The sequence below is a fragment of the Erythrolamprus reginae genome, chromosome 2 (assembly GCF_031021105.1).
Source record: "Erythrolamprus reginae isolate rEryReg1 chromosome 2, rEryReg1.hap1, whole genome shotgun sequence".
Taxonomy (NCBI): Eukaryota; Metazoa; Chordata; class Lepidosauria; order Squamata; family Dipsadidae; genus Erythrolamprus; species Erythrolamprus reginae.
Genome location: NC_091951.1, coordinates 11,531,882 through 11,557,292, shown reverse-complemented (window position 1 = coordinate 11,557,292; position 25,411 = coordinate 11,531,882). Strand labels below are relative to the sequence as shown.

The window sequence follows — 25,411 nt, the reverse complement described above, 5'->3', positions numbered from 1 at the left end:
ATTTTAAAAGATTTTTAGTTATATTAATTGGATCAATTGTATTATTATGCCTTTTATATGTGCTGTGAGCCGCCCCGAGTCCTCGGAGATGGGTGGCATATAAATCCAATTAAACTAAACTAAACTAAACTAAACTACCGCCCTTGTCCTACAGTGAATCAGTGGAGCAACTTGTCTTTGGAAGTTGTGAAAGCTCCAACACTGGAAGTTTTTAAGAAGAGACTGGACAACTATTTGTTTGATTTGGTATAGTGTATCCTACCTGAGCAGGTGGTTGGACTAGAAGACCTCCAAGGTCCCTTCCAACTTTGTTATTCTGATATACAATGTGCTTCTCAGGCTGTGAAAACCCAATAATTCAACGCATTGTTTTCACTTAGTCTTTAATATAGTACAGTACTTTAAAAAATGAAAAAGGGTGGGGGGAGTTTGGGAAGTAAATTCACTCGTCACAAAATTTGGGGATATCATCTCCTATAACAACTTCTTCCTTGACACCATCTTTGGTGATGGTGACCAGGTAGATGATGCCCCCACTGGAACCATCGCGGACCATCGCCAAGGCAATAGCTGGAAGAGGTAACAAAAGAGCAATGGTTAGCCAAAGGAGCAGTCAATTGAACCAAAATAAAGAGATAAATAGATTGATTTATTTATTTATTGATTGATTTATTGATTGATTGATTGATTGATTGATTGATTGGATTTGTATGCCGCCCCTCTCCGGAGACTCGGGGCGGCTAACGGCAACAATAAGACAAAGTACAATAATAATCCAATACTAAGAACGATTAAAAACCCATTAATGTAAAATCCAAACATACATACAGACATACCATGCATAAAATTGTAAAGGCCTAGGGGGAAAGAGGATCTCAATTCCCCCATGCCTGGTGGCAGAGGTGGGTTTTAAGTAGCTTACGAAAGGCAAGGAGGGTGGGGGCAATTCTAATTTCTGGGGGGAATTGGTTCCAGAGGGCTGGGGCCACCACAGAGAAGGCTCTTCCCCTGGGTCCCGCCAAGCGGCATTGTTTAGTTGATGGGACCCGGAGAAGACCCACTCTGTGGGACCTACCTGGTCGCTGGGATTCGTGCAGCAGAAGGCAGAAGGCAGTCCTTGAGATAATCTGGTCCGGTGCCATGAAGGGTTTTATATGAGATGAGTCTTTTTATTTATTTTATTTTATTTATTTATTTATTTATTTTGTCCAATACGCAATAGTACACAATGAAGGTTATAGAGGATACAGTAGAGAAGAAATACGAGATATAGGAGAGACTATAGGACGGGGGATGGAAGTGCGCTTATGTATGCGCCTTACTGACCTCTTAGGAATCTGGAGAGGTCAACCGTGGATAGTCTAAGGGTAAAATGTTGGGGGTTAGGGGATGATACTACAGAGTCCGGTAATGAGTTCCACGCTTCGACAACCCGATTACTAAAGTCATATTTTTTACAGTCCAGTTTGGAGCGGTTAATATTAAGCTTGAATCTGTTGTGTGCTCTTGTGTTGTTGTGGTTGAAGCTGAAGTAGTCTTTGACAGGCAGGACATTGCAGCCTATGATCTTGTGGGCAATACTTAGATCATGTTTAAGGCATCGTAGTTCTAAGCTTTCAAGACCCAGGATTGTAAGTCTAGTTTCGTAGGGTATTCTGTTACGGGAGGAGGAATGAAGGGCTCTTCTTGTGAAGTATCTTTGAACATTTTCAAGGGTGTTAATGTCTGAGATGTTTTATGGGTTCCAAACAGATGAGCTGTATTCGAGAATAGGTCTGGCAAAAGTTTTGTAAGCTCTGGTAAGCAGTGTGAGATTTCCAGAGCAGAAGCTACGTAGGATTAGATTAACAACTCTTGGGGCCTTCTTAGCGATGTTGTTGCAGTGGGCTTTGGCACTTAGATCTTTAGTTATTAGTATTCCGAGGTCCTTGGCCGAGGGGGGGTTATCTGTGATAATTTGTTTATTAAGTTTGTATTTCAGCTAAGAAGATCCTACAAGCAGAAGATCCTACAGCAGTGATGGCGAACCTATGGCCGTTGCTCTACCTCAGCTCCAATGTGCATATGTGTGCCAGCCAGCTGATTTTTGGCTTGCACAGAGGCTCTGGAGGGATGGGGGAGGGCGCTTCTTGGGAAGGAAGGAACAGTTGTGCAGGCGCAAAAACAGATAATGGAGTGCAGCTGTTCAGAGGTTAATTGCACTGCTGAAACTCTGATAAATAAGGGAGGTTTGGAGTGCTGGGCATGGGCGTTTATCATTAGTGTTTTGGAAGAAGAAAGAAAATTTGAGCAGCGTGGTTTGCTTTCTGTTTCAGGATTCCTGTGAATTCTGACACACTCAAGTCAGAAAAGACTCTGCAATTTGGAGTATGAAACTCTGACATTCTTGATCCATAAATCACTCCTCTGCTCTGGCACAAGCCTCCACGTCAAGTGAACCTTTGGTGTGAGTAACTGTCACCTCTTGGAACTAATAAAACAGTAATTGGTTTTTGCATTTCAAGCAGGCGTTTTAGCCTCTGAGCATAAAAGAGACTTTCTTGATTCAATTGCTGTGTGTTTGACTTCATTCTGAACTCGTGGGTGGCTAATTGCCATTAGCCAGGCAGAACACCCGTTGTGCTGTTTTTTGCACTCCGGGGGTTAAGGAAGTTTCCCTGAAAACTCCGGAATGCAGAAAATAGCAAAACGGGCAAACCGGAAGTCCGTTTTTCTGAATGAAGGGCAACTGCCCTTCACTGCCTTAACCGTGATACACGTCGCAGTTTATGAGCTTAAGGCTGTTGCTTCTGCTTTTGAAAAAGGAATTCTGGCATTTTCTCTCAACCTCACTGACCCAGAATCGACCCAACTGCACAGATACCATTTTTGGTGAACTGACGACATTCCTCACGATTCATCCCGGATTTGTAGGCAGAATCCACATAGCCGTAAATGTAGGTGCTTCCTGACCCTCCAATGGAAAAGGGCTGCCGGTTCAACATTCCTCCCAACGTACCGTAGACCTGCCAGAACAGAGGGAGAGGATGAATCCTGCTTTGTGGCAGATTCAACTTTTGTTGTGGTTAGAATATATTCACCTGTATATTGTTACTTTCGAGTTTGAAATGGTATAGGACAATGATGGTGAACCTATGGCATGCATGCCACAGATGGCATGTGGAGCCATATCTGCCGGCACACAAGCCACTGACCTAGCTCAGCTCCAGCACACATGTGTGTGCAAGTCAGCTGATTTTTGGCTTGCATGGAGGTTCTGGGAGAGCATTTCCAGCCTCCCGGGAGGCGTGGGAGAGCATTTTCAGCCTCCCCAGGCTCCAGAGAAGCCTCTGGAGCTTCAGAAGGGCAAAAAACAGGCCTACCGGGCCCACCGGAAGTCGGGAGATGGGTCGTTTCTGGCGTCTGGGGGGCTTCAAGTGGGAGCGGGAGAAGCCATTTTTGCCCTCCCCAGGATCCAAGAAAGCCTCTGGAGCCTGAAGAGAGTGAGAAACGGGTCTACCAGGCCCATTGGAAGTCAGGAAATGTGAGGAAGTAGAGTCATGAGCACATGCACGGGGTAGGGGATATTGAACTGGAAGACTAGAAGACCTCCACTCCAGTTCTATTCTGATTGATCAATATTTCCCCACTGAGCAGCCTCTTCTCCAAAGTCCCCTTCTAGACCTACCTGCCCTCCATTCTGAGGATCCCATCCAGCCACCAGCAGGTGGGCCGAGAGCTCTGGGTGCTTGTAACTGAGGCTTTTCACCAGCGTGGCTGCAGCCGAGACCCGTGGGGGCAGCTCCGTCTCCAGGCTGTGGGGAGAAGGGAAAAGGCTGAGCATGCTCAGTTGTGACTCAGTTTCTCTCTCTCTACATTTGCAGTTTGGGAGGGCAGGTCTGAAGCACATCTCCTGTGAAGACCTTGGACCTCGCCGGTCCCTTGCCTGAAAGCTGCGACTCCAGGTTCTGGGACATTTTATCAAGGGCTTCTCAGTAGTGTTGGGCGAACCGAACTTGTAAAGTTCGGGCTCGTGCCGAACTTTGCAGTGTTTGGCATGCTGAACCCGAACCTGAACTTTTAAAAAAGTTCAGGTAAAGTTCAGGTTCGGCATTCTCTCGAACACCGTGAAACGCCGCTGCCCGGGAGGAGAGTGGGGAATCCCATCAGGGGATTCCCCACCTCCTTTTGTTTTCGGTGCTGCAAGCAAAAGGAGGTGGGAAATCCCACGATGGGATTCTGGGGGCGGGGCTTTGATGTCACGGAGACTCCTTTCTCCCCGTTTTGACCAGCCAGGAAGTAGTATCCATGATGTCAAAGCCCCGCCCCCGGAATCCCATCGTGGGATTCCCCACCTACTTTTGCTTGCAGCGCTGCAAGCAAAAGGAGGTGGGGAATCCCACGATGGGATTACTATGCTGGATTTCGTATTTCATCACCAGTCGGGTGCTTCCCAAGAACTTAGGACTGCATGATGTAGCGGCGAATTATGTTTGCCGATCCCAGTAAAGTGGCCTTTTGCAATTGATAGATGGATTTTGTCAATTCCGATGGTTTTCAAATACTCGGGGCGGCTCACAACAATAATAAAGAGTCTACAAATCCAACACAGTAGTACCTCATAATACAAACCCCTCGTCATACGAACTTTTCAAGGTACGAACCAGGGGTTTGGAAAATGTATGTCTTTTCATACGAACTTTTTTCACCTTACGAACCTGCCGCCCAAACACCAAACCCGGAAGTTTGGATTCGGCGTTCAGGTTCGGAGGGCCACCGAGAAGCGCCGCCACCCGGCTGTCACCTTTTGAAACAGCCGGGGGGCTTCTCGGCGTTCCCCCAAACACTGAACCCAGAGGTTCAGCAAAAGTTCAGGTTTCGCGTTTGAGTTCGTAAGGCCACTGAGAAGCACCGCCGCCCAGCTGTCACCTTGCCAGAAGAGCCACGGAGCTGTCGGCTGGTCGGGAGGCTCAAACGGAGGTGGGGAATCCCAATAGGGAATTCCATGGGCGGAGCTTTGACATCATGAAGACGTCCTTCCTGGCCAGCCGAAAAGTGGACTCCAGGAAGGACGTCTCCATGACGTCAAAGCTCCGCCCATGGAATTCCCTATTGGGATTCCCCACCTCCGTTTGAGCCTCCCGACCGGTCGACAGCTCCGTGGCTCTTCTGGCAAGGTGACAGCCGGGCGGGCAGGCTTCTCAGCGGCCTCCCAAACCCGAACACCAAACCCAAACTTTTGCCAAACTTCTGGGTTCGGCACTCAGGAGAATGCCGAGAAGCCTCCCCGGCTGTTTCAAAAGGCGACAGCCGAGCGGCGGGGCTTCTTGGCAGCCTCCCGAGCCCAAACGCCGAACCCAAACTTTTGCCGAACTTCCGGGTTTGGCATTTGGGAGAACGCTGAGAAGCCCTGGCTGTTTCAAAAGGTGACAGCCGGGTGGCGGCGCCCAGCGGAGCACGATTTTTGGGCTTGGGTTTTTTTTGCTTGCACGCATTAATTTTTTTTACATTGTTTCCTATGGGAAACATTGTTTCATCTTACGAACTTTTCACCTTACGAACCTCCTCCCGGAACCAATTAAGTTAGTAAGACGAGGTATTACTGTATTTAAAAAACAATTTTAAAACCCTTATAGTAAAATAATCACACAATCCATTCAAACCATACACAAACCAATATAGTTGGGGGATATGTCAGTTTCCCCATGCCCGGCTACAAAAATGAGTTTTCAATAACTTACGAAAGGCGAGGAGTGTGGGGGCAGTTCTAATCATCGGGGGGGAATTGATTCCAGAGAGCCAGGGCCGCCACAGAGAAGGCTCTTCCCCTGGGTCCCACCAGACGACATTGTTTAGTCGATAGGACCCGGAGAAAGCCAACTCTGTGGGACCTAATTGGCCGCTGGGATTCGTGCGGCAGAAGGCGGTCCCGGAAGTATTCTGGTCCGATGCCATGTAAGGCTTTATAGGTCATAATCAACACTTTGAATTGTGACCGGAAACTGATCAGCAGCCAGTGCAGGCCATGGAATATTGAAGAGACGTGGGAAAATCTAGGTAGCCCCACAATAGCTCTCGCGGCCACGTTCTGCACGATCTGGAGTTTCCAAACACTCTTCAAAGGTAGCCCTGTGTAGAGAGTGTTGGAGTAGTCGAACATCGAGGTGATGAGGGCACGAGCGACTGTGAGTAGAGACTTCTTGTCCAAATAGGGCCGTAACGAGTCTGCGGAGAGGGGCGGCATTCAAATCTAATAAATAATAATAATAATAACTGTTGCACCAGGTGGACCTGGGCAAACGCCCTCCTCGCCACAGCTGAAAGATGGTGCTCTAATATTAGCTGTGGATCGAGGAGGACAACCAAGTTGCGGACCCTCTCTGAGGGGGTCAATAATTCCCCCCCCAAGGGTGATGGACGGACAGATGGAATCGTCCTTGGGAGGCAAAACCCACAGCCACTCCGTCTTTTCAGAGTGCTCTCCGATATGGCTCCACGTGCCACAGATGTAGGGTCATCACAGGTGTAGGGTCTCCTTCTTGGGGGTGGGGGAGTTGGACTAGATGACCTACAAAGTCCCTTCCACCTCTGTAAATCTATGCTTCCCTTCCCTATGCTCCCTTCCATCCCTTGCCCTATTGTCTCTCCTATATCTCCTATATCTTCTCTTTTATCCCTATATCTTTTCTTCTATTCTCTCATTGATATATTTTATTCCTATATTTTCTCTTCTCTTCTTTCTTTAATATATTTTACTCGAGTGTATCCTCTATAATCTTCCTCTATAACCTTCATTGTGTATTATTGTGTATTGGACTCAATAAACAAACAAACAAATTAAAAATATATTAAAAATTTAAAAAAATAAAAATAAAAAAATAAAAAAATAATAAATAAAATAAAATAAAAAATAAAAAAATAAAAAAATAAAAAAATAAAAAAATAAAATAAATAAAATAAATAAAATAAATAAAATAAATAAAATAAATAAAATAAATAAAATAAATAAAATAAATAAAATAAATAAAATAAAATAAAATAAAATAAAATAAAATAAAATAAAATAATAAATAAAATAAAATAAAATAAAATAAAATAAATAAATAAATAAATAAATAAATAAAATAATAATAATAATAAAATAAAATAAAATAAAAAACAATTGGCATTTTTCAGTTTATAATTGTTCTCCCACTGACTTGGGCTGGGAAGGAAATCCCCCTGAACTCAGGCGTGCATAGCACCGCCTTGCAAATATTATCAGCAAATTAAAAAAGCAGCGCTTAGGGAGGAAAGGACTGCAGGCAAGATCCTAGACAACAACAGGGTTCCTGCCCTCCGATGTCCGGTACTTTCCAACTCCTAGCGACAGGGAGCGTTTGATCCAGTGACTGCAGCCAATAAGATCTGTCCTTTGGTCCGCTGCCTTTTCTAGGAAATCAAGTGATAGAAAAGAAGCATTGTTTTTATAGTGGCCACCAGGGGGCGATAATGCATAGGTAAAAATTTCCCCACCAAGGAAAAGGGACACCAATGAATGTGAATGTATTATTCGGTTTAATCATATGTGGATTGCTTTTCCCCTTGTTTAGTGGGGAAGGAAAGAAGGCTTTCTTGTTCCCAAAGGCTCTGGGGGGAAAACATTTTAAATGGACACCTAACATCACAATTATTATCAAAGAAGCACAACAAAGAAAGTTCTTCTTGCACCAACTTAGCAAGCTCAGGTTGCCCAAGGAGCTGCTGATACAGTTCTACAGAAGAATTTGCACCTCTCTAAACTGTCTGGTTTAGCACAGCAACCAAATAAGAAAGACACAAACTTCAACGGGCTAGTTAGGACTGCAGAAAAAAAAAATTGCAACCAGCCTGCATTCCGTTGAGGACCTGGATTGCTCCACGGGCCAGAAAGAGGGCTCTGAAAATATCTACTGACCCCTCAAATCCTGGACACAAACTGTTTCAACTTCTTCCCTCCAGATGATGCGATAGGGCATTGCACGTCCTATCTAGGCACAAGGACAGTCTTTTTTCGCTCTGTTAAATAACGAATCTCCACAACACTATCAAGCTACCTAATAGGGCTGCCTTACAATTATCCTTCTAATTTTTCCTATTACAGTGTTCCCTTGATTTCTGCGGGGGATGCGTTCCGAGACCGCCCGCGAAAGTTGAATTTCCGCGAAGTAGAGATGCGGAATACACCATTTTTGGCTATGGACAGTATCACAAGCCTTCCCTTAACACTTTAAACCGCTAAATTACCATTTCCCATTCCCTTAACAACCATTTACTCACCATTATTACTGGTACTCACCATTGAATAAGACACTTAGTGATCCTGATATTTATAAACATAATTATTTATTAACAATTTTTTTTTGTTATTTATTTGCAAAAATTATTAGTTTGGTGATGACATATGACGTCATTGGGTGGGAAAAACCGTGGTATGGGGAAAAAAACGCGAAGTATTTTTTAATTAATATTTTTTGAAAAACAGTGGTATAAGCTATTCGCGAAGTTCGAACCCGCGAAAATCGAGGGAACACTGTACAGTAATCTCTCGATATGTCACGGTTCATCTTTTGCGGATTCGCTAGTTCACGGGTTTTCAAAGGGGGCTTAAATCCATTAAATCCATTAAAAATTCATAAAATTCTTCTAATTACTGTACTCTATTAAAGAAACTGGTAGGATGTCAAATGTAGTTCCAGCTAAGAAACAGTATAGAATGACTGTTTAATGCAAAGGGTGGGTTTTAAAAGTCCAAATACTTGTTAAATACTTGATAGATTAGGTTGAATGTGTGTGACTGCATTGTTAGGGGTTTTATTATGTTATTAATGTCTTTTAAATGCATTTAATTTTTTATTATTAGATTTGTAATGTATTGTATTACTGTTATGCTGTGAGCCGCCCCGAGTCTTCGGAGAGGGGTGGCATACAAATCTAATAAACTATAACTATAAACTAAATACATAAAAAATATCTTTCCTCTACTTCATGGAAATTCATTTTTCATGGGTGGTCTTGGAACGCATCCCCTGTGAAAAACGAGAGATCACTGTACCTATTTCCTTATCTTCTTACAACTATGTTGCTATTATCTTATGACTATGTTGCTAGTATTTAATTTATTTATTTTATTTATTAAATTTGTATGCCGCCCCTCTCTGCAGACTCGGGGCAGCTCACAACAGCAACAGAAAAACAGTGTAAAATACAAATTCAGTAATTAGAAAGCTAAAAACCCATAATTTAAAAACATTCACACAACATACCATACATAAACAGTATAGGCCTGGGGAAGTTATTTCAATTCCCCCATGCCTGACGACAGAGGTGGGTCTTAAGGAGTTTGCGAAAGGCAAGGAGGGTGGGAACTGTTCTAATCTCAGGGGGGAGCTGGTTCCAGAGGGTCGGGGCCGCCACAGAGAAGGCTCTTTTCCTGGGACCCGCCAACCGACATTGTTTGGTCGACGGGACCCGGAGAAGGCCAACTCTGTGGGACCTAATTGGTCGCTGGGATTCGTGCGGCAGAAGGCGGTCCCAGAGATATTCTGGTCCGATGCCAGCATGTTAGCTGCCTTGAGTCCCCGGAGAAGGGCGGCATATAAATCCAATTTTTAAAAAAATCTTATGATTTGTATTGATTGTTTAATTTAGTAATCTAGTATGATTCGTGTCAATTGCTTATTTAGTATCCTATGATTATCACTGAGTCTTGTATCTTATAATTTATATGAGGGTGGCCCAGAAAGTAATGCACCACATTTTTTTCCTCAACCTACAGTAATGTTACGAATGGGAAACTTTAGATATACATTAGTTGAATTGAACTCCCTCTTCCTGCTTGGCATAGCTAGAGGTATAACAAGCAGGAAGAGGGAGATTGTGATCCCCTTATATAGAGTGCTGGTGAGACCACATTTGGAAGACTGTGTTCAGTTCTGGAGACTTCACCTACAAAAAGATATTGACAAAATTGAACAGATCCAAAGACGGGCTACAAGAATGGTGGAAGGTCTTAAGCATAAAACGTATCAGTAAAGACTTAATGAACTCAATCTGTATAGTCTGGAGGATAGAAGGAAAAGGGGAGACATGATCGAAACATTTAAATATGTCAAAGGGTTAAATAAGGTCCAGGAGGGAAGTGTTTTTAATAGGAAAGTGAACACAAGAACAAGGGGACACAATCTGAGGTTAGTTGGGGGAAAGATCAAAAGAAAATATTATTTTACTGAAAGAGTCGTAGATGCTTGGAACAAACTTCCAGCAGACGTAGTTGGTAAATCCACAGTAACTGAATTTAAACATGCCTGGGATAAACATTGATCCATCCTAAGAAATAGTACAAGGGCAGACTAGATGGACCATGAGGTCTTTTTCTGCGGTCAATCTTCTATGTTTCTATGTTAATTGTCAGGAGTGTGTGTATAAATTTTGTGTTTCTTCAGACAGATAGCGTAGCTGCAGCAGTGTTTTGAAATGGCGTCTGTAAGTGATATATGTTAGAAGTAGCGTGTCGTCATTGAATTTCTCACTGCGGAGAAAGAATGTTAGAAACATCCACAAATGTTTGTGTCCTGTTTATGGAGAATCTGCAGTTGAAAGAAGTATGGATAGTCACTGGGCACAGAGGGTGAGGCCATTAGAAGAACAGAACAGAAAAACAGAGGGTGAGGCCATTAGAACAAGGAGTGGCACCAATAGGGCATACATGCCCTTGTGTCTCGCTGGAGGAAGGCCATAGAATGGGACAGAGATTACATGGAAAAATAGGGAGTGTAGAAGAAACATCATTCTTTCTTGTGTGAAAGTTTCATTGTGTTCAATAAATAATTTGCCCAGGTTCGTCTGGTGCACCAGTTGCGGCCCTATCTGGATCGGGAGTCACTGCTCACAGTCACTCTTGCCCTCATCACCTCGAGGTTCGACTACTCTACATGGGGCTACCTTTGAAAAGTGTTTGGAAACTTCAGATCGTGCAGAATGCAGCTGCGAGAGCAATCATGGGCTTTCCCAAAAATGCCCATGTAACACCAACACTCTGCAATCTGCATTGGTTGCCGATCAGTTTCCGGTCACAATTCAAAGTGTTGGTTATGACCTATAAAGCCCTTCATGGCACCGGGCCAAATTATCTCCAGGACCGCCTTCTGCCGCACGTATCCCAGCGACCAGTTAGGTCCCACAGAGTCAGCCTTCTCCGGGTCCCGTCAACTAAACAATGTTGTTTGGCAGGGCCCAGTGGAAGAGCCTTCTCTGTGGTGGCCCCGGCCCTCTGGAACCAACTCCCCCCAGAGATTAGAATAGCCCCCACCCTCCTTGCCTTTCGTAAGCTCCTCAAAACCCACCTCTGCCATCAGGCATGGGGGAACTAAGATATTCTTTCCCCCTAGGCTTCTACAATTATGCATGGTATGTTTGTATGTATGATTGGTTTTATAACAAGGGTTTTTAGCGGTTTTAGTATTGGATTTTTACATTCTGTTTTTATCGCTGTTGTTAGCCGCCCCAAGTCCACGGAGAGGGGCGGCATACAAGTCCAATAAATGAATGAATGAATGAATGAATAAATAAATACACATAAATAAATACACATAAATAAATAAATACACATAAATAAATAAATACACATAAATAAATAAATAAATAAATAAATAAATAAATAAATAAATAAATAAATAATTGTTGAATTAAAAAAATGTGGTGCATTATGATCATGATTTATCACCTGTTAGTTACTTGTATGTACACTGAGGGCTTATGCACCGGAGATAAATTTCTTGTGTGTCCAATCACACTTGGCCAATAAAGAATTCTAATTCTAATTCTAATTTTAATAAATCTAATTCTAATTCTGACAGAAGCTTTGGACAGAAGATGAGCATGGAGATCGCTTCGTTTTTACACCAAAATCAGTTCGAGGATGAAAATACTGCTGTATCTTGTGATTTGGAGCATTTTAAAATGTCCGACGTACACACACACACACAAACCAAAAGCTATTTGCTTTTAGACTTCATAGAGACTTCAGGATAGAATAGGCGTCTCTGAAGAGACATCAAACTCACAAAGATCCCCCTAAAAAAATAAACCTCAGATTTAAATAGTTATTTATGCAGACAGACTTAAAAGAGTTATAAATGGAATAATACACCAAGATCAAAATGGGTTTCTACCAGGGAGACAAATTAAAAACAATCTCAGAACAGTTATAAATACACTAGAGTACTATGAACAATATCCAGGTAAGACAGCATCCTTAATGTTCCTAGATGCCCAAAAGGCCTTTGATAACGTCAATTGGATATTTATAAAAATGCAATTAAATAAAATGAGATTTGGCCCAAAATTTGTTAATTTAATAGATACTATCTATTCAAAACAAACAACTAATATAATATTGAACAATAACCAACTACCAATACTCGAGATAAATAGGGGAGTTCGTCAAGGTTGCCCTATATCACCATTGTTATTTATTATGATTCTGGAAACTCTATTAATTAAAATAAGAACAGATTCTAAAATAAAAGGTTTAACTGTAGGAGATGAAACTTATAAAGTCCAAGCCTTTGCAGATGACTTAACGTTTATAATTGAAGAACCGATAACAACAGTCCCCACATTACTGCAAGCTATAGAACAATATGGAAAGGTAGCAGGTCTAAAGATAAACAAAAGTAAAACACATTTTCTAACGAAAAATATGAGCAAAACACAAGAAACCAAATTAGAAAGCATTTCCGGAATAAAGATTGTTAAAAAAGTGAAATACTTAGGAATATGTTTAACAGCGAAAACAATAACATTAAAAAATGATAATTATACAAAACTACTAACAGAAATTAAAAAAGACTTAGCAATGTGGAATAACCTGAAAATATCATTTCTAGGAAGAGTTGCAACAATTAAGATGAATATCTTACCTAAGGTCTTATTTCTCTTCCAGGTAATCCCAATAAATCCAGGGGGAATCTTTTTTACAACTTTGACAAATATAGTTAAAAAATTTATATGGCAAGGGAAAAAAGCAAGGATAAAAATAAATTGTTTAGAAGATATTAAAGAAAGAGGAGGATTTGGCCTTCCAAATTGGAAATTATACTATCAGGCTGCCGCTTTAACATGGATTAGAGATTGGATAACTCTAGAGAATAAAAGAATATTAAACCTAGAAGGATATGATCTCTTGCTTGGATGGCACGCATTTATATGGTATGACAAGGAAAAAAACCACTCATACTTTAAAAGACACACATTAAGGAAGTACCTATTAGAGGTCTGGAAAGATATGAGGAAAAACCACTTTCTAAATATCCCAGAATGGATTGCCCCCCTAGAAGCAATAACACATCCGAAGTCTATAAAAGACAAGAAAATATTTTTTAGATACAAAGAATTACTAAATGACCAGATGAAGCTAAAATCTAGGATTAAATTACAAGAAGAAGGGATAACAATAGATTGGTGGCATTATGCCCAGATTCGATCTAGATATCAGAAGGATAAAACCCTTTATATTTTTAATAAAAGTAAAAATTTGCTAAGTAATCTAATCACTACCAACCCAACAAAAATGATAGGTAAAATATATAAATTCCTCATTGCCCACAAAAATATAGAGTTGACTTTAAAAGACACTATGATAAGATGGTGCAGAAATATCGGCAAGGAAATAGATAGAGATACATGGGAGAAAGTTTGGACTAACAACTGGAAAATGACTAAATCAGTCTCATTAAAAGAAAATCAAATTAAAATGTTTTACAGGTGGCATCTCCCACCAAATAGGATAGCAAAAATGTTTCCCAAAACATCTCCACTGTGTTGGAAATGCAAGAAAGAAATAGGAACCTACTACCATCAATGGTGGACATGTGGTAAAGCTAAAATATACTGGAAGATGATAGAGAAAATAATAAAAGACATAGTAAAGCAGGATATAGAAAACACCCCGGAATTTTACTTATTAGGAATTACCAATCAGACTTATAAGAAAGAAATTCTTTATTTAATTATACACATATTAACTGCGGCTAGAATAATATATGCGCAAAATTGGAAGGGGGAAGAAATCCCCAAGGAAGAAGAAGTTATAGCTAAAATATTAGATTGCGCTGAAATGGATATGATGACAAGACGTTTAAATGATCAAGAAGATACTAAATTCTATGAAACATGGAACAATGTTTATAAATGGATAGATAAGAAAAAATAAGATACACAAATTTACTTTTAGTTAATCTTTTGTATTTGTTTTTGCCTGGGTAACAACAATGTTAATATTAGTTTAAATGTATCGTTCGATGATTATGGTATATTAGTTTATGTATAAGCAACATATTAAGAATTTTGGTTTATATACGCATAGTAGTTAAAATTAGTTTAAATGTATCGTTTGATGATTATGGTATATTAGTTTTTGTATAAGCAACATATTAAGAATTTTGGTTTATATACGCATAGTACTTAAAATTTGGAAAATTTTAACCTAAATTTACTAGACTTTTAAATATTTAATATATATTTAATTATGTATTCTTTTTCTGTGTTTGAACTTATACTTTCAAGAGAAGCGGGGGAAATGCACCCCCACTCTATGTTTAATGTTTGTATGTGTGTTTGTTTATTTTAAGAAAATGAATAAAAAAATATAATATATATATATATATATATATAAAAAATAAACCTCAGATTATTGTGTTCACAGAAGAAACAGGACTGAAAGGCCCAGAGAAGGGGCCAAAAAAGGCCAAATAGCGAACACTTCCATGTGATTGAAAGCCTGCTCTGTTTTATGTACATAGAAACATAGAAACATAGAAGACTGATGGCAGAAAAAGACCTCATGGTCCATCTAGTCTGCCCTTATACTATTTCCTGTATTTTATTTTACAATGGATATATGTTTATCCCAAGCATGTTTAAATTCAGTTACTGGGGATTTACCAACCACGTCTGCTGGAAGTTTGTTCCAAGGATCTACTACTCTTTCAGTGAAATAATATTTTCTCACATTGCTTTTGATCTTTCCCCCAACTAACTTCAGATTGTGTCCCCTTGTTCTTGTGTTCACTTTCCTATTAAAAACACTTCCCTCCTGAACCTTATTTAACCCTTTAACATATTTAAATGTTTCGATCATGTCCCCCCTTTTCCTTCTGTCCTCCAGACTATTCAGATTGAGTTCATTAAGTCTTTCCTGATACGTTTTATGCTTAAGACCTTCCACCATTCTTGTAGCCCGTCTTTGGACCCGTTCAATTTTGTCAATATCTCTTTGTAGGTGAAGTCTCCAGAACTGAACACAGTATTCCAAATGTGGTCTCACCAGCGCTCTCACAATCTCCCTCTTCCTGCTTGTTATACCTCTAGCTATGCAGCCAAGCATCCTACTTGCTTTTCCTACCGCCCGACCACACTGCTCATTAAGTCTTTCCTGATATGTTTTATGCTTAAGACCTTCCACCATTCTTGGAAGTTCAAAGCTTTAATCATAGGTTTTGGGTCACCATCTTGACTTTTTTTGATCCTGCCCCTAGAGGCCTCACCACATGAAGCTGAGGAACATTTAGATTTATTAGATTCGTATGCCGCCCCTCTCCGAAGACATATTGTCCAATGATTGCTTTCGCGGATCATTTCCACCCTTCCCTTCTGTCTCCTGTTCAACCACTGATCCCCACTGATCAATAGTGCATCAGGCCTACTCTACCTAAATCCCAATTTGCACTCTGCTGATCTCTCTTCCTTCTCCTCAGATCTGCAGCCTTGCCAGTTGGCGCCTCTTGGGTGTTTTTTCTTTTCAGGGACCCGAAAACGGGCAGAGTTGAAGACCACTCTGGGGTTGAGCTTCCATGGAAGAGGATGACCCTGGTGGGCTCCCGTAAGCAGCTCCTTAGCCTTCTTCCTCACCTGTGAAGCTCCAGCTGGTAATTGATCAGATCAACCATGGCTTGAGCATCAGCCGCCGAGCCAGAGAGGGCGCAGTAAATCCGGTCGTGCAGGGGCTCTAGCTTGTTGAAGAAGCAGTTGACCACCGACTCCCTGGAAAGAGGAAGGCAAGACGTTGAAAGCAATTGGAATAGAATATAGAATTTAGAACATAGAACATAGAAAGTAGAATATAGAACATAGAATATAGAACGTAGAATATAGAACGTAGAACGTAGAACATAGAATATAGAATACAGAACACAGAACATAGAACATAGAATATAGAACATAGAACACAGAACATAGAATATAGAACATAGAATGTAGAACATAGAACATAGAATATAGAATATCGAACATAGAACATAGAATATAGAACATAGAACATAGAATATAGAACATAGAATATAGAATATAGAACATAGAATATAGAACATAGAATGTAGAACATAGAACATAGAATATAGAATATCGAACATAGAACATAGAATATAGAATATAGAACATAGAATATAGAACATAGAATTTAGAATATAGAATATCGAACATAGAACATAGAATACAGAATATAGAACATATATATTCTATGTTCTATATTCTATGTTCTATGTTCTATATTCTATGTTCTTTATTCTATGTTCTATATTCTATGTTCTATGTCCTATGTTCTATATTCTATGTCCTATATTCTGTGTTCTATGTTCTATATTCTGTGTCCTATATTCTGTGTCCTGTTCTGTGTTCTATGTTCTATGTTCTGTTTTCTGTCTTCTGTCTTCTATGTTCTGTATTCTGTTCTATGTCCTATGTTCTGTGTTCTGTATTCTATGTCCTATGTTCTGTGTTCTGTGTTCTATGTTCTATATTCTATGTTCTATGTTCTATAGAATAGAACATGGAACATGGAACATGGAACATGGAACATGGAACATGGAACATGGAATAGAAAAGAAAAGAAAATAATAGAATATAGAAAAAAGAATAAAATAGAATCAAAAATAGAATAGAATAGAATAGAACAGTATAGAATATAGAATATAGAATACACAACACACTATACACTATAGAACAGAATAGAATAGAGTAGAGTAGAATAGAATAGAATAGAATAAACAGAATTATTTATTTGTTTATTCATTTAAGCAAATTTATATTGCCACTTATTCGCACTTATTGGCCAAGCATGATTGGACACACAAGGAATTTGTCTCCGGTGCAGAAGCTGTAGTGTACATACAACGACCAATGATAAATCATGATCATAATCATCAAAAATACATTCTTCATAAATCATAAGAAAAAAACAGCGATAGTCGTAGGATAATAAATAAGCAATCAACATAAATCCTACTAGGATACAAAATAAAAAAATTGTAAGAGGCAGAGAGAGAACAAGGCCCTTCAGACGATCACCTTAGCAGCCTTCTGCTTTGGTCCACTTCCCATACTTCACACAGCCATCAAGACTGGGCTAGTAAGACTTTCTGTCTCCCCCTTCTGGAGTCTTCCCTTCCCTTCTGGGCAATGAAAGATATTAGACTTTTCTCCACATTCACCCAGATACATATATTCCCTTAGCCCTTACCCTGCAGAAACTCGTGAATCAGAGCCCAGGACGACCCCACCATCAAACTCCACGGCCATAATGGTGGTCTGTAGAAGAGAAGAGGAAAAATGTGTTATTGATTGATTGGTTGGTTGGTTGGTTGGTTGGTTAGTTGATTGATTGATTGATTGATTTGATTTGATTTGATTTGTATGCCGCCCCTCTCCGTGGACTCGGGGCGGCTAACAACAGTGATAAAACAACATGTGACAATCCAATAGTAAAACAATTAAAAACCCTTATTATAAAACCAAACATACATACAAAACATACCATGCATAAATTGTAAAGGCCTAAGGGGGAAAGAATCTCAATTCCCCCATGCCTGATGACAGAGGTGGGTTTTAAGAAGTTTACGAAAGGCGAGGAGGGTGGGGGCAATTCTAATATCTGGGGGGACTTGGTTCCAGAGGGCCAGGGCCGCCACAGAGAAGGGTCTTCCCCTGGGTCCCGCCAAACGACATTGTTTAGTTGACGGGACCCGGAGAATACCCACTCTGTGGGACCTAACTGGTCGCTGGGATTCGTGCGGCAGAAGGCGGTCGCTGAGATAATCTGGTCCGGTGCCATGAAGGGCTTTATAGGTCATAACCAACACTTTGAATTGTGACCGGAAACTGATCAGCACCCAATGCAGACTGCGGAGTGTTGGTGTGACATGGGCATGCCTTGGGAAGCCCATGATAGCTCTCGCAGCTGCATTCTGCACGATCTGAAGTTTCCGAACACTCTTCAAAGGTAGCCCCATGTAGAGAGCGTTACAGTAGTCGAGCCTCGAGGTGATGAGGGCATGAGTGACTGTGAGCAGTGACTCCCGGTCCAAATAGGGCCGCAACTGGTGCACCAGGCGAACCTGGGCAAACGCCCCCCTCGCCACAGCTGAAAGATGTTTGTAGAGCAGAAGAGTAAGAACAGCACTACGAGGGAATTTGTAGTGCAGAGCATCAAACACAATGGGGAGACTGGAGGCTAAAATGTATGAAGAATGATTGCAGGCACTGGGCAGGGCTAGTTGAATGAAAAGAAGGACCAGGGGAGGCATGATAGCAGTCTTTCAATATCTCAGGGGTCGCCACAAAGAAGAGGGAGTCAGGCTTTTCTCCAAAGCACTTAAGGGTAGAGCAAGAAGCAATGGGTGGAAACTAAACAAGGAGAGAAGCAACTTAGAACTAAGGAGCTGACAGTCAGAACGGTTGATCCGTGGAACAGCTTGCCTCCAGAAGTTGTGAATGCCCCGAAACTGGAAGTTTTTAGGATGAGATTGAACAACCATTTGTCTGAAATGGTATAGTACAGAATTTCCTTTCCTGACTGCACATGGGATTGGACTAGAAGACCTCCATGGTTCCTCCCAACTGTATTGTATTATATTGTATTGTATTGTATTGTATTGTATTGTATTGTATTGTATTGTATTGCATTGCAGTGCAGTGCATTGCACTGAACTGCACTGCATTCCACTTCACTCAATTCTATTATTTATTTATTTATTTATTTGTTTGTTTGTTTATTCATTCATTCATTCATTCATTCATTCATTCATTCATTCATTGGATTTGTATGCCGCCCCTCTCCGTAGACTCGGGGCGGCTAACAACAGTAATAAAAACAGCCCGTAACAATCCAATACTAAAACAACTAAAAAACCCTTATTGTAAAACCAATCATACATACAAACATACCATGCATAAATTGTAAGGGCCAAGGGGGAAAGAATATCTCAGTTCCCCCATGCCTGACAGCAGAGGTGGGTTTTGAGGAGCTTACGAAAGGCAAGGAGGGTGGGGGCAATTCTGATCTCTGGGGGGAGTTGGTTCCAGAGGGCCGGGGCTGCCACAGAGAAGGCTCTTCCCCTGGGCCCCACCAAACGACATTGTTTAGTTGACGGGACCCGGAGAAGGCCCACGATAATCCATTATTCTGTTTCTATTCTATTTTATATACTTTATATTCCATTGTATTCCATTGTGGTGAGGGGGGCATTTGCCCAGGTTCGCTTGGTGCACCAGTTGCGGCCCTATTTGGACAGGGAGTCATTGCTCACAGTCGCTCATGCCCTCATCACCTCGAGGTTTGACTACTGCAATATTCTCTACATGGGGCTACGTTTGAAAAGTGTTCGAAAACTTCAGATCGTGCAGAACGCGGCTGCGAGAGCCATCGTGGGGCTTCCCAGATTCACCCACTTTTCTACAACACTCCATGGCCTGCACTGGCTGCCGATCAGTTTCCGGTCACAATTCAAAGTGTTGGTTATGACCTTTAAAGCCCTACATGGCATTGGACCAGAGTATCTCCAGAACTGCCTGCTACCGCACAAATCCCAGCGACCGATAAGATCCCACAGAGTTGACCTTCTCCGGGTCCCGTCAACTAAACAATGTCGTCTGGCGGGCCCCAGAGGAAGAGCCTTCTCTGTGGTGGCCCCGGTCCTCTGGAATCAACTCCCCCCAGAGATTAGAACTGCCCCCACGCTCCTTGTCTTTCACAAATTACTCAAGACCCACCTATATCGCCAGGCATGGGGGAACTGAGACACCTTCCCCAGGCTTTTATATTTTATGTTTGGTATGTATGTGTTGTTTGGTTTTAAATGATGGGGTTTTACATGTTTTTACTCTTTTAATATTTGATTTGTTCCACTGTAACATTGTTTTTATTATTGTTATGAGTCTTCGGAGAGGAGCGGCATACAAATCTAATAAATTATTATTAATTATTATTGTATTCCATTGTATTGTATTCCATTGTATTGCATTGCATTCTATTCTATTCTATTCTATTCTATTCTATTGAGAAGTGGACTCAGTCCCCTAATCATCTTTGTTGCTCTTCCCTGTACTTTTTCTAGAGTCTCAACATCCTTTTTGCATTGTGGCGACCAAAACTGAATGTAGGATTCCAAGTGTGGCCTTACCAACACATTATAAAGTGGTATTAACACTTCACATGATCTTGATTTTCTCCCTCCGTTAATGGAGCCTAGAACTGTGTTGGCTTTTTTGGCAGCTGTAGAGTGCCAAGCAGGGAACACGACTCCTTCTCCAGTTATGCAGGGGAATTTGGACTGGCAGGGAGCCCCGAGGCCCTTCCCCGTGCCAAGGCAGGAGAACATAGCAAAGATCTGTCCAGACACGGTGTGGTTTTACAGCTTGCACAGAAGGACACGACTTCCCCCTTCCAGGTGGGTGGAAGGTTCAAAGATCAGTTTTATCAGCCACTTTGTAGATGGATAAAAGAACACCTGCTTCCTTATAGCTAACATATCTACCCGCTGAACCAGTTTGCAGACGGGAAAAAACCCCAAGCAGTACAAGATAGTCCTCAGCCGTTAAATATGTTAAAGGGTTAAATAAGGTCCAGGAGGGAAGTGTTTTTAATAGGAAAGTGAACACAAGAACAAGGGGACACAATCTGAAGTTAGTTGGGGGAAAGATCAAAAGCAACGTGAGAAAATATTATTTTACTGAAAGAGTAGTAGATCCTTGGAACAAACTTCCAGCAGACGTGGTTGGTAAATCCACAGTAACTGAATTTAAACATGCCTGGGATAAACATATATCCATCCTAAGATAAAATACAGAAAATAGTATAAGGGCAGACTAGATGGACCATTAGGTCTTTTTCTGCCGTCAGACTTCTATGTTTCTGTGTTTCTATGTTTCTATATTATGACCGCAAGGGAGGTCAAAATTTCCACCACTAAGCGAGACAGTGGGTTGAGTTGTCCTCCCACCCTGTTTTACGACCTTTATTGCCAGAATTGTTCACGGAATCCTGGCAGTTGTAAAGTTGCTATAATTGTGGTTGTCAGGCGAATCTGGTTTCCTCCTTGACTTTGCTGGTGGGAAGGTCACCAACAGGTGATCACGCATGACCCCAATCGCAGCCATCATAAATAGGAACCGGTTGCCAAATGTCTGAAATTTGATCGTGAGATGGTGGGGGAGGCTGCAACGGCTCCATGGAAAATGGTCATAAGTCATTTTTTTTGGCACCGTTCAGCAATTTCGAACACTCACCAAGCACATGATTATCGCACGAATCCCAGCAGCCAGTTAGGTCCCACAGAGTTGGCCTTCTCCCGGTCCCGTCGACTAAACAATGTCATTTGGCGGGACCCAGGAGAAGAGCCTTCTCTGTGGCGGCCCCGACCCTCTGGAACCAGCTCCCCCCGGAGATTAGGATTGCCCCCACCCTCCTTGCCTTTCGTAAACTCTACGGAGAGGGGCGGCATACAAATCCAATAAATAAATAAATAAATAATAAAATAAATAAACTCCTTAAAACCCACCTCTGCCGTCAGGCATGGGGGAATTGAAACATCTCCACCAGGCCTATATAGTTTATGTATGGTTTGTTGTGTGTATGGTTTTTTTTAATAGAATTTATTAAATTATGTACATAAGTAAAAGACATACATTAACAGATCATTGATTTCATAGATTGTGATTACAGTTGCAATTTTTCTGTTAAAGGACAATACAACAAATAATCCCATCCCATCCCTACCCCTGCTGCCTCGTTGCAGCTGCTCTTATTATGTTTCTACGGAAATTGTGTATGTTTTTTAAACTATGGGTTTTTAGTTTTTAAATATTACATATTAGATTTGTATTGTACATTGTTTTGTATTACTGCTGTGAGCCGCCCCGAAGTCTATGGAGAGGGGAGGCATACAAATCTAATTAATAATAATAATAATTATTTATTTATTTATTTTATTATTTTATTTTATTATTTATTAGATTTGTATGCCGCCCCTTTCCGTAGACTAATAATAATAATAATAATAATAATAATAATAATAATAATAATAACAACAACAATTCAAAGGCAACCTGTACTTACGGGGCAGCTGATGATAACCCTGGCAGACCATTTGAGTGACAGGTGAATTACTTCAATTTTCTTGTTGGTGCTTCCTCCCTTCTCCCGCCATCTCCCCTACTCTATTTTCCAGGTTTTTCCTGGAAGAACTGCCAACATGAAGTTGTGGAGTGGATAATTGGGAGAGGGAAGGTCTTAGATCCACTTATTCAAAGCTACGTCTTCCCCAACGATCAATTGATTGATCAATCAATCAATCAATCAGAAAAGGACACATAGTAGATGCTTGGAACAAACTTCCAGCAGACGTGGTTGGTAAATCCACAGTAACTGAATTTAAACATGCCTGGGATAAACATAGATCCATCCTAAGATAAAACACAGGAAATAGTATAAGGGCAGACTGGATGGACCATGAGGTCTTTTTCTGCCGTCAGTCTTCTATGTTTCTATGTTTCTAAAAAAGGGCTAAGGGACCTTGGAGGTCTTCTAGTCCAGCCCCCTGTTCGGGCAGGAGAGCCAGTGATGGCTAACCTTTCCGGGCTGAGTGCCCAAAGTGTATGTAAACCTTATTAAATTAATCAATATAATAATAATAATAATTTATTGGATTTGTATGCCGTCCCTCTCCGTAGCCTCGGGGCGGCTAACAACAATAATAAACATAACATGTACAATCCAATTAAAAAAAAAAACTAAAAACCCTTATAATAAAACCAAACATACACACAAACATACCATGCATAACTTGTAATGGCCTAGGGGGAAGGAATATCTCAACATGCCTGGCGGTATAAATGAGTCTTGAGTAGTTTACAAAAGACAGGGAGGGTGGGGGCAGTTCTAATCTCCGGGGGGGGGGAGTTGGTTCCAGAGGGCCGGGGCCGCCACAAAGAATGCTCTTCCCCTGGGGCCCGCCAAACGACATTGTTTAGTTGACGGGACCCGGAGAAGGGCGACTCTGTGGGACCTAATCGGTCACTGGTATTCGTGCGGCAGAAGGCGGTCTCGGAGATATTCTGGTCCGATGCCATGAAGGGCTTTATAGGTCATAACCAACACTTTGAATTGTGACCGGAAACTGATCGGCAGCCAATGCAAGCCACGGAGTGTTGAAGAAACGTGGGCGAATCTTGGAAGCTCCACGATGGCTCTCGCGGCTGCGTTCTACACGATCTGAAGTTTCCGAACACTTTTCAAAGGTAGCCCCATGTAGAGAGCGTTGCAGTAATCGAACCTCGAGGTGATGAGGGCATGAGTGACTGTGAGCAATGACTCCCTGTCCAATATCCTTTTACTAATTCAGGCATGCCATCGTGGATACCACGTTTCTCAAGGTGAGTGTTCCCCCTGGATGGACAGAGTCGGTTCTATCCAGGCAGTGCTGGGTGTAACCGGGTGTGACACCTTAAGTAAGGGAGGACAGGCTCCTTCACATTAAAAAGGCCTCCAGGGGACGGAAAATTGCTCCAGATGTGGGCTGCCCATCTCCCAGCCTCAAATTCCCCTCGATCAATCAGTAAATGAAGTCTCCTGCTGACTTCTCGGACACGTCAGTTCTCTTTTGGGGGGTTAATGAATAAAACTCCACCTTTTTTTCCAAATGCCTGAGTCTAGCTCCAGGCTTTCCTGAGGGTCTCCCATCCTCTCTTAGCTTTTCTTAAGATGGCCACTGAGGTGTTGCTTGTTAGAATTGCACCAAATTGGGAGTAAGTCAGTCACTTCTCTTTTTGGGGTCAAATAAATGAAACTCCCAATGCCTTAGTCTAGTCCGGGGAATTCCTGGTGGTTTCTCACACCCTCTTAGTTTTTCTTAAAGATGGCCACTAAGGTGCTGCTTGTTAGAATTGCACAAAAAACGGGAGTGAGTTAGTCAGTTCTCTTTTTGGGGGTCAAATTAATGAAATGTGTAATGCCTCAATCAAGCCAGGGATTTCCTTGTGGTCTCCCGTCCTCTCTTAGCTTTTCTTAAGATGGCCACTAAGGTGTTGCTTGTTAGAATTGCACAAAAAATGGGAGTGAGTTAGTCAGTTCTCTTTTTAGGGGTCAAATAAATGAAATTCCTAATGCCTCAATCAAACCCGGGGATTTCCTGGTGGTCTCCCGTCCCCTCTTAGCTTTTCTTAAAATGCCCAATTGTACAAAAAAATGGGAGTAAGTCAGTCAGTTTTCTTTTGGGGGCCAAATAAATGAAATTCCTAATGCCTCAATCTAACCCGGGGATTTCCTGGTGGTCTCCCATCCCCCTTTAGCTCTTCTTAAGATGCCCAACCCGAGGTGGTTGCTTGTAAACAATTGCACAAAAATGGGAGTAAGTTAGTTCGTTCCCTATTGGGGGAGGTGGCAAATAAATGAAACTTCAAATGTCTCAGTCTGTCATTTCCTGGTGGTCTCCCATCCCCTCTTAGTTTTTCTTAAGATGCCCAAGGAGGCGTCGCTGTAACAATTGTACAAGAAAAGGGGGGTGGGGTGTAAGCGGGATCGGTGGACAATCAAGGTTTGCTTCCAGGCCAGATTGCAAGTAGATACACCCACTTGTTGAATTCCTTCCTTCCTCTCCCACGTCTCACCACCTCCCCTTCTCCTCCGCTCCCCTGCCAAAGTTTTCAATGGAGGGGTGGGGGAGAACCCTTGAGCGGCCCTCCCGCCCCATGCAGAGCCACTCACCCCGGTGCTGATCTTGGTTACTCCGCGATGGTCCATAGCGGCCCCCTTCCCACGAAAATCTTCCTTCCCCGCGGAAATCTCGGGTTGGAGATCGAAAGTGATAGCGAAGGATCTCCGAGCGCAGCGCCTCCGGCGGGCAGCAGAGGCAGCCCCGAGCTGTCAATCAGTCCCGAAGGAAGCTTGGACGCAGAGCGGGACTTGGACTGCAGCCACCATTATTCCCCCAGCCAGTTTGGGTCGAAGGGAGGGGGTGGGAGAAGGGGGCTCGGCGTCGCTTCCCCACGCGGCTTCCCCACGCGCGGACAAGGTGGGGAGGGGTGGGGTAGAATTTGACCCGGGGATCCAGGTTAGTTCCCTGCCAAGACGGCTTTTAGAAAG

The 25,411-nt window shown here is 42.0% G+C and overlaps 1 protein-coding gene across 1 annotated transcript; it reads right to left on the bottom strand.

Annotated features, from left to right (window-relative positions):
* Positions 1-366: 366 nt before the first annotated feature.
* PSMB9 (proteasome 20S subunit beta 9) lies at positions 367-25,132 on the bottom strand. The gene is made up of 6 exons (XM_070735624.1): positions 25,034-25,132; positions 17,516-17,583; positions 15,910-16,041; positions 3,668-3,794; positions 2,864-3,005; positions 367-570 (listed from the first exon to the last, which is right to left on the bottom strand). Exons 1-6 carry the CDS (start codon positions 25,067-25,069, stop codon positions 443-445), a joined length of 633 nt encoding a protein of 210 aa, XP_070591725.1. The 5' UTR covers positions 25,070-25,132; the 3' UTR covers positions 367-442.
* Positions 25,133-25,411: the final 279 nt, after the last annotated feature.

Bases quoted from the DNA above. Each gene is read 5' to 3' on its own strand.
- PSMB9 (XM_070735624.1), bottom strand. From the start codon at position 25,069: ATGGACCATCGCGGAGTAACCAAGATCAGCACCGGG. The intron at 16,042-17,515 runs GTAAGGGCTAAG...TCCTCTTTCCAG, and splicing joins GATTCACGAGTTTCTGCAGG to GGAGTCGGTGGTCAACTGCT. The intron at 571-2,863 runs GTATCTGTGCAG...TACCTCTTCCAG, and splicing joins TCGTCAGTTCACCAAAAATG to CTATTGCCTTGGCGATGGTC.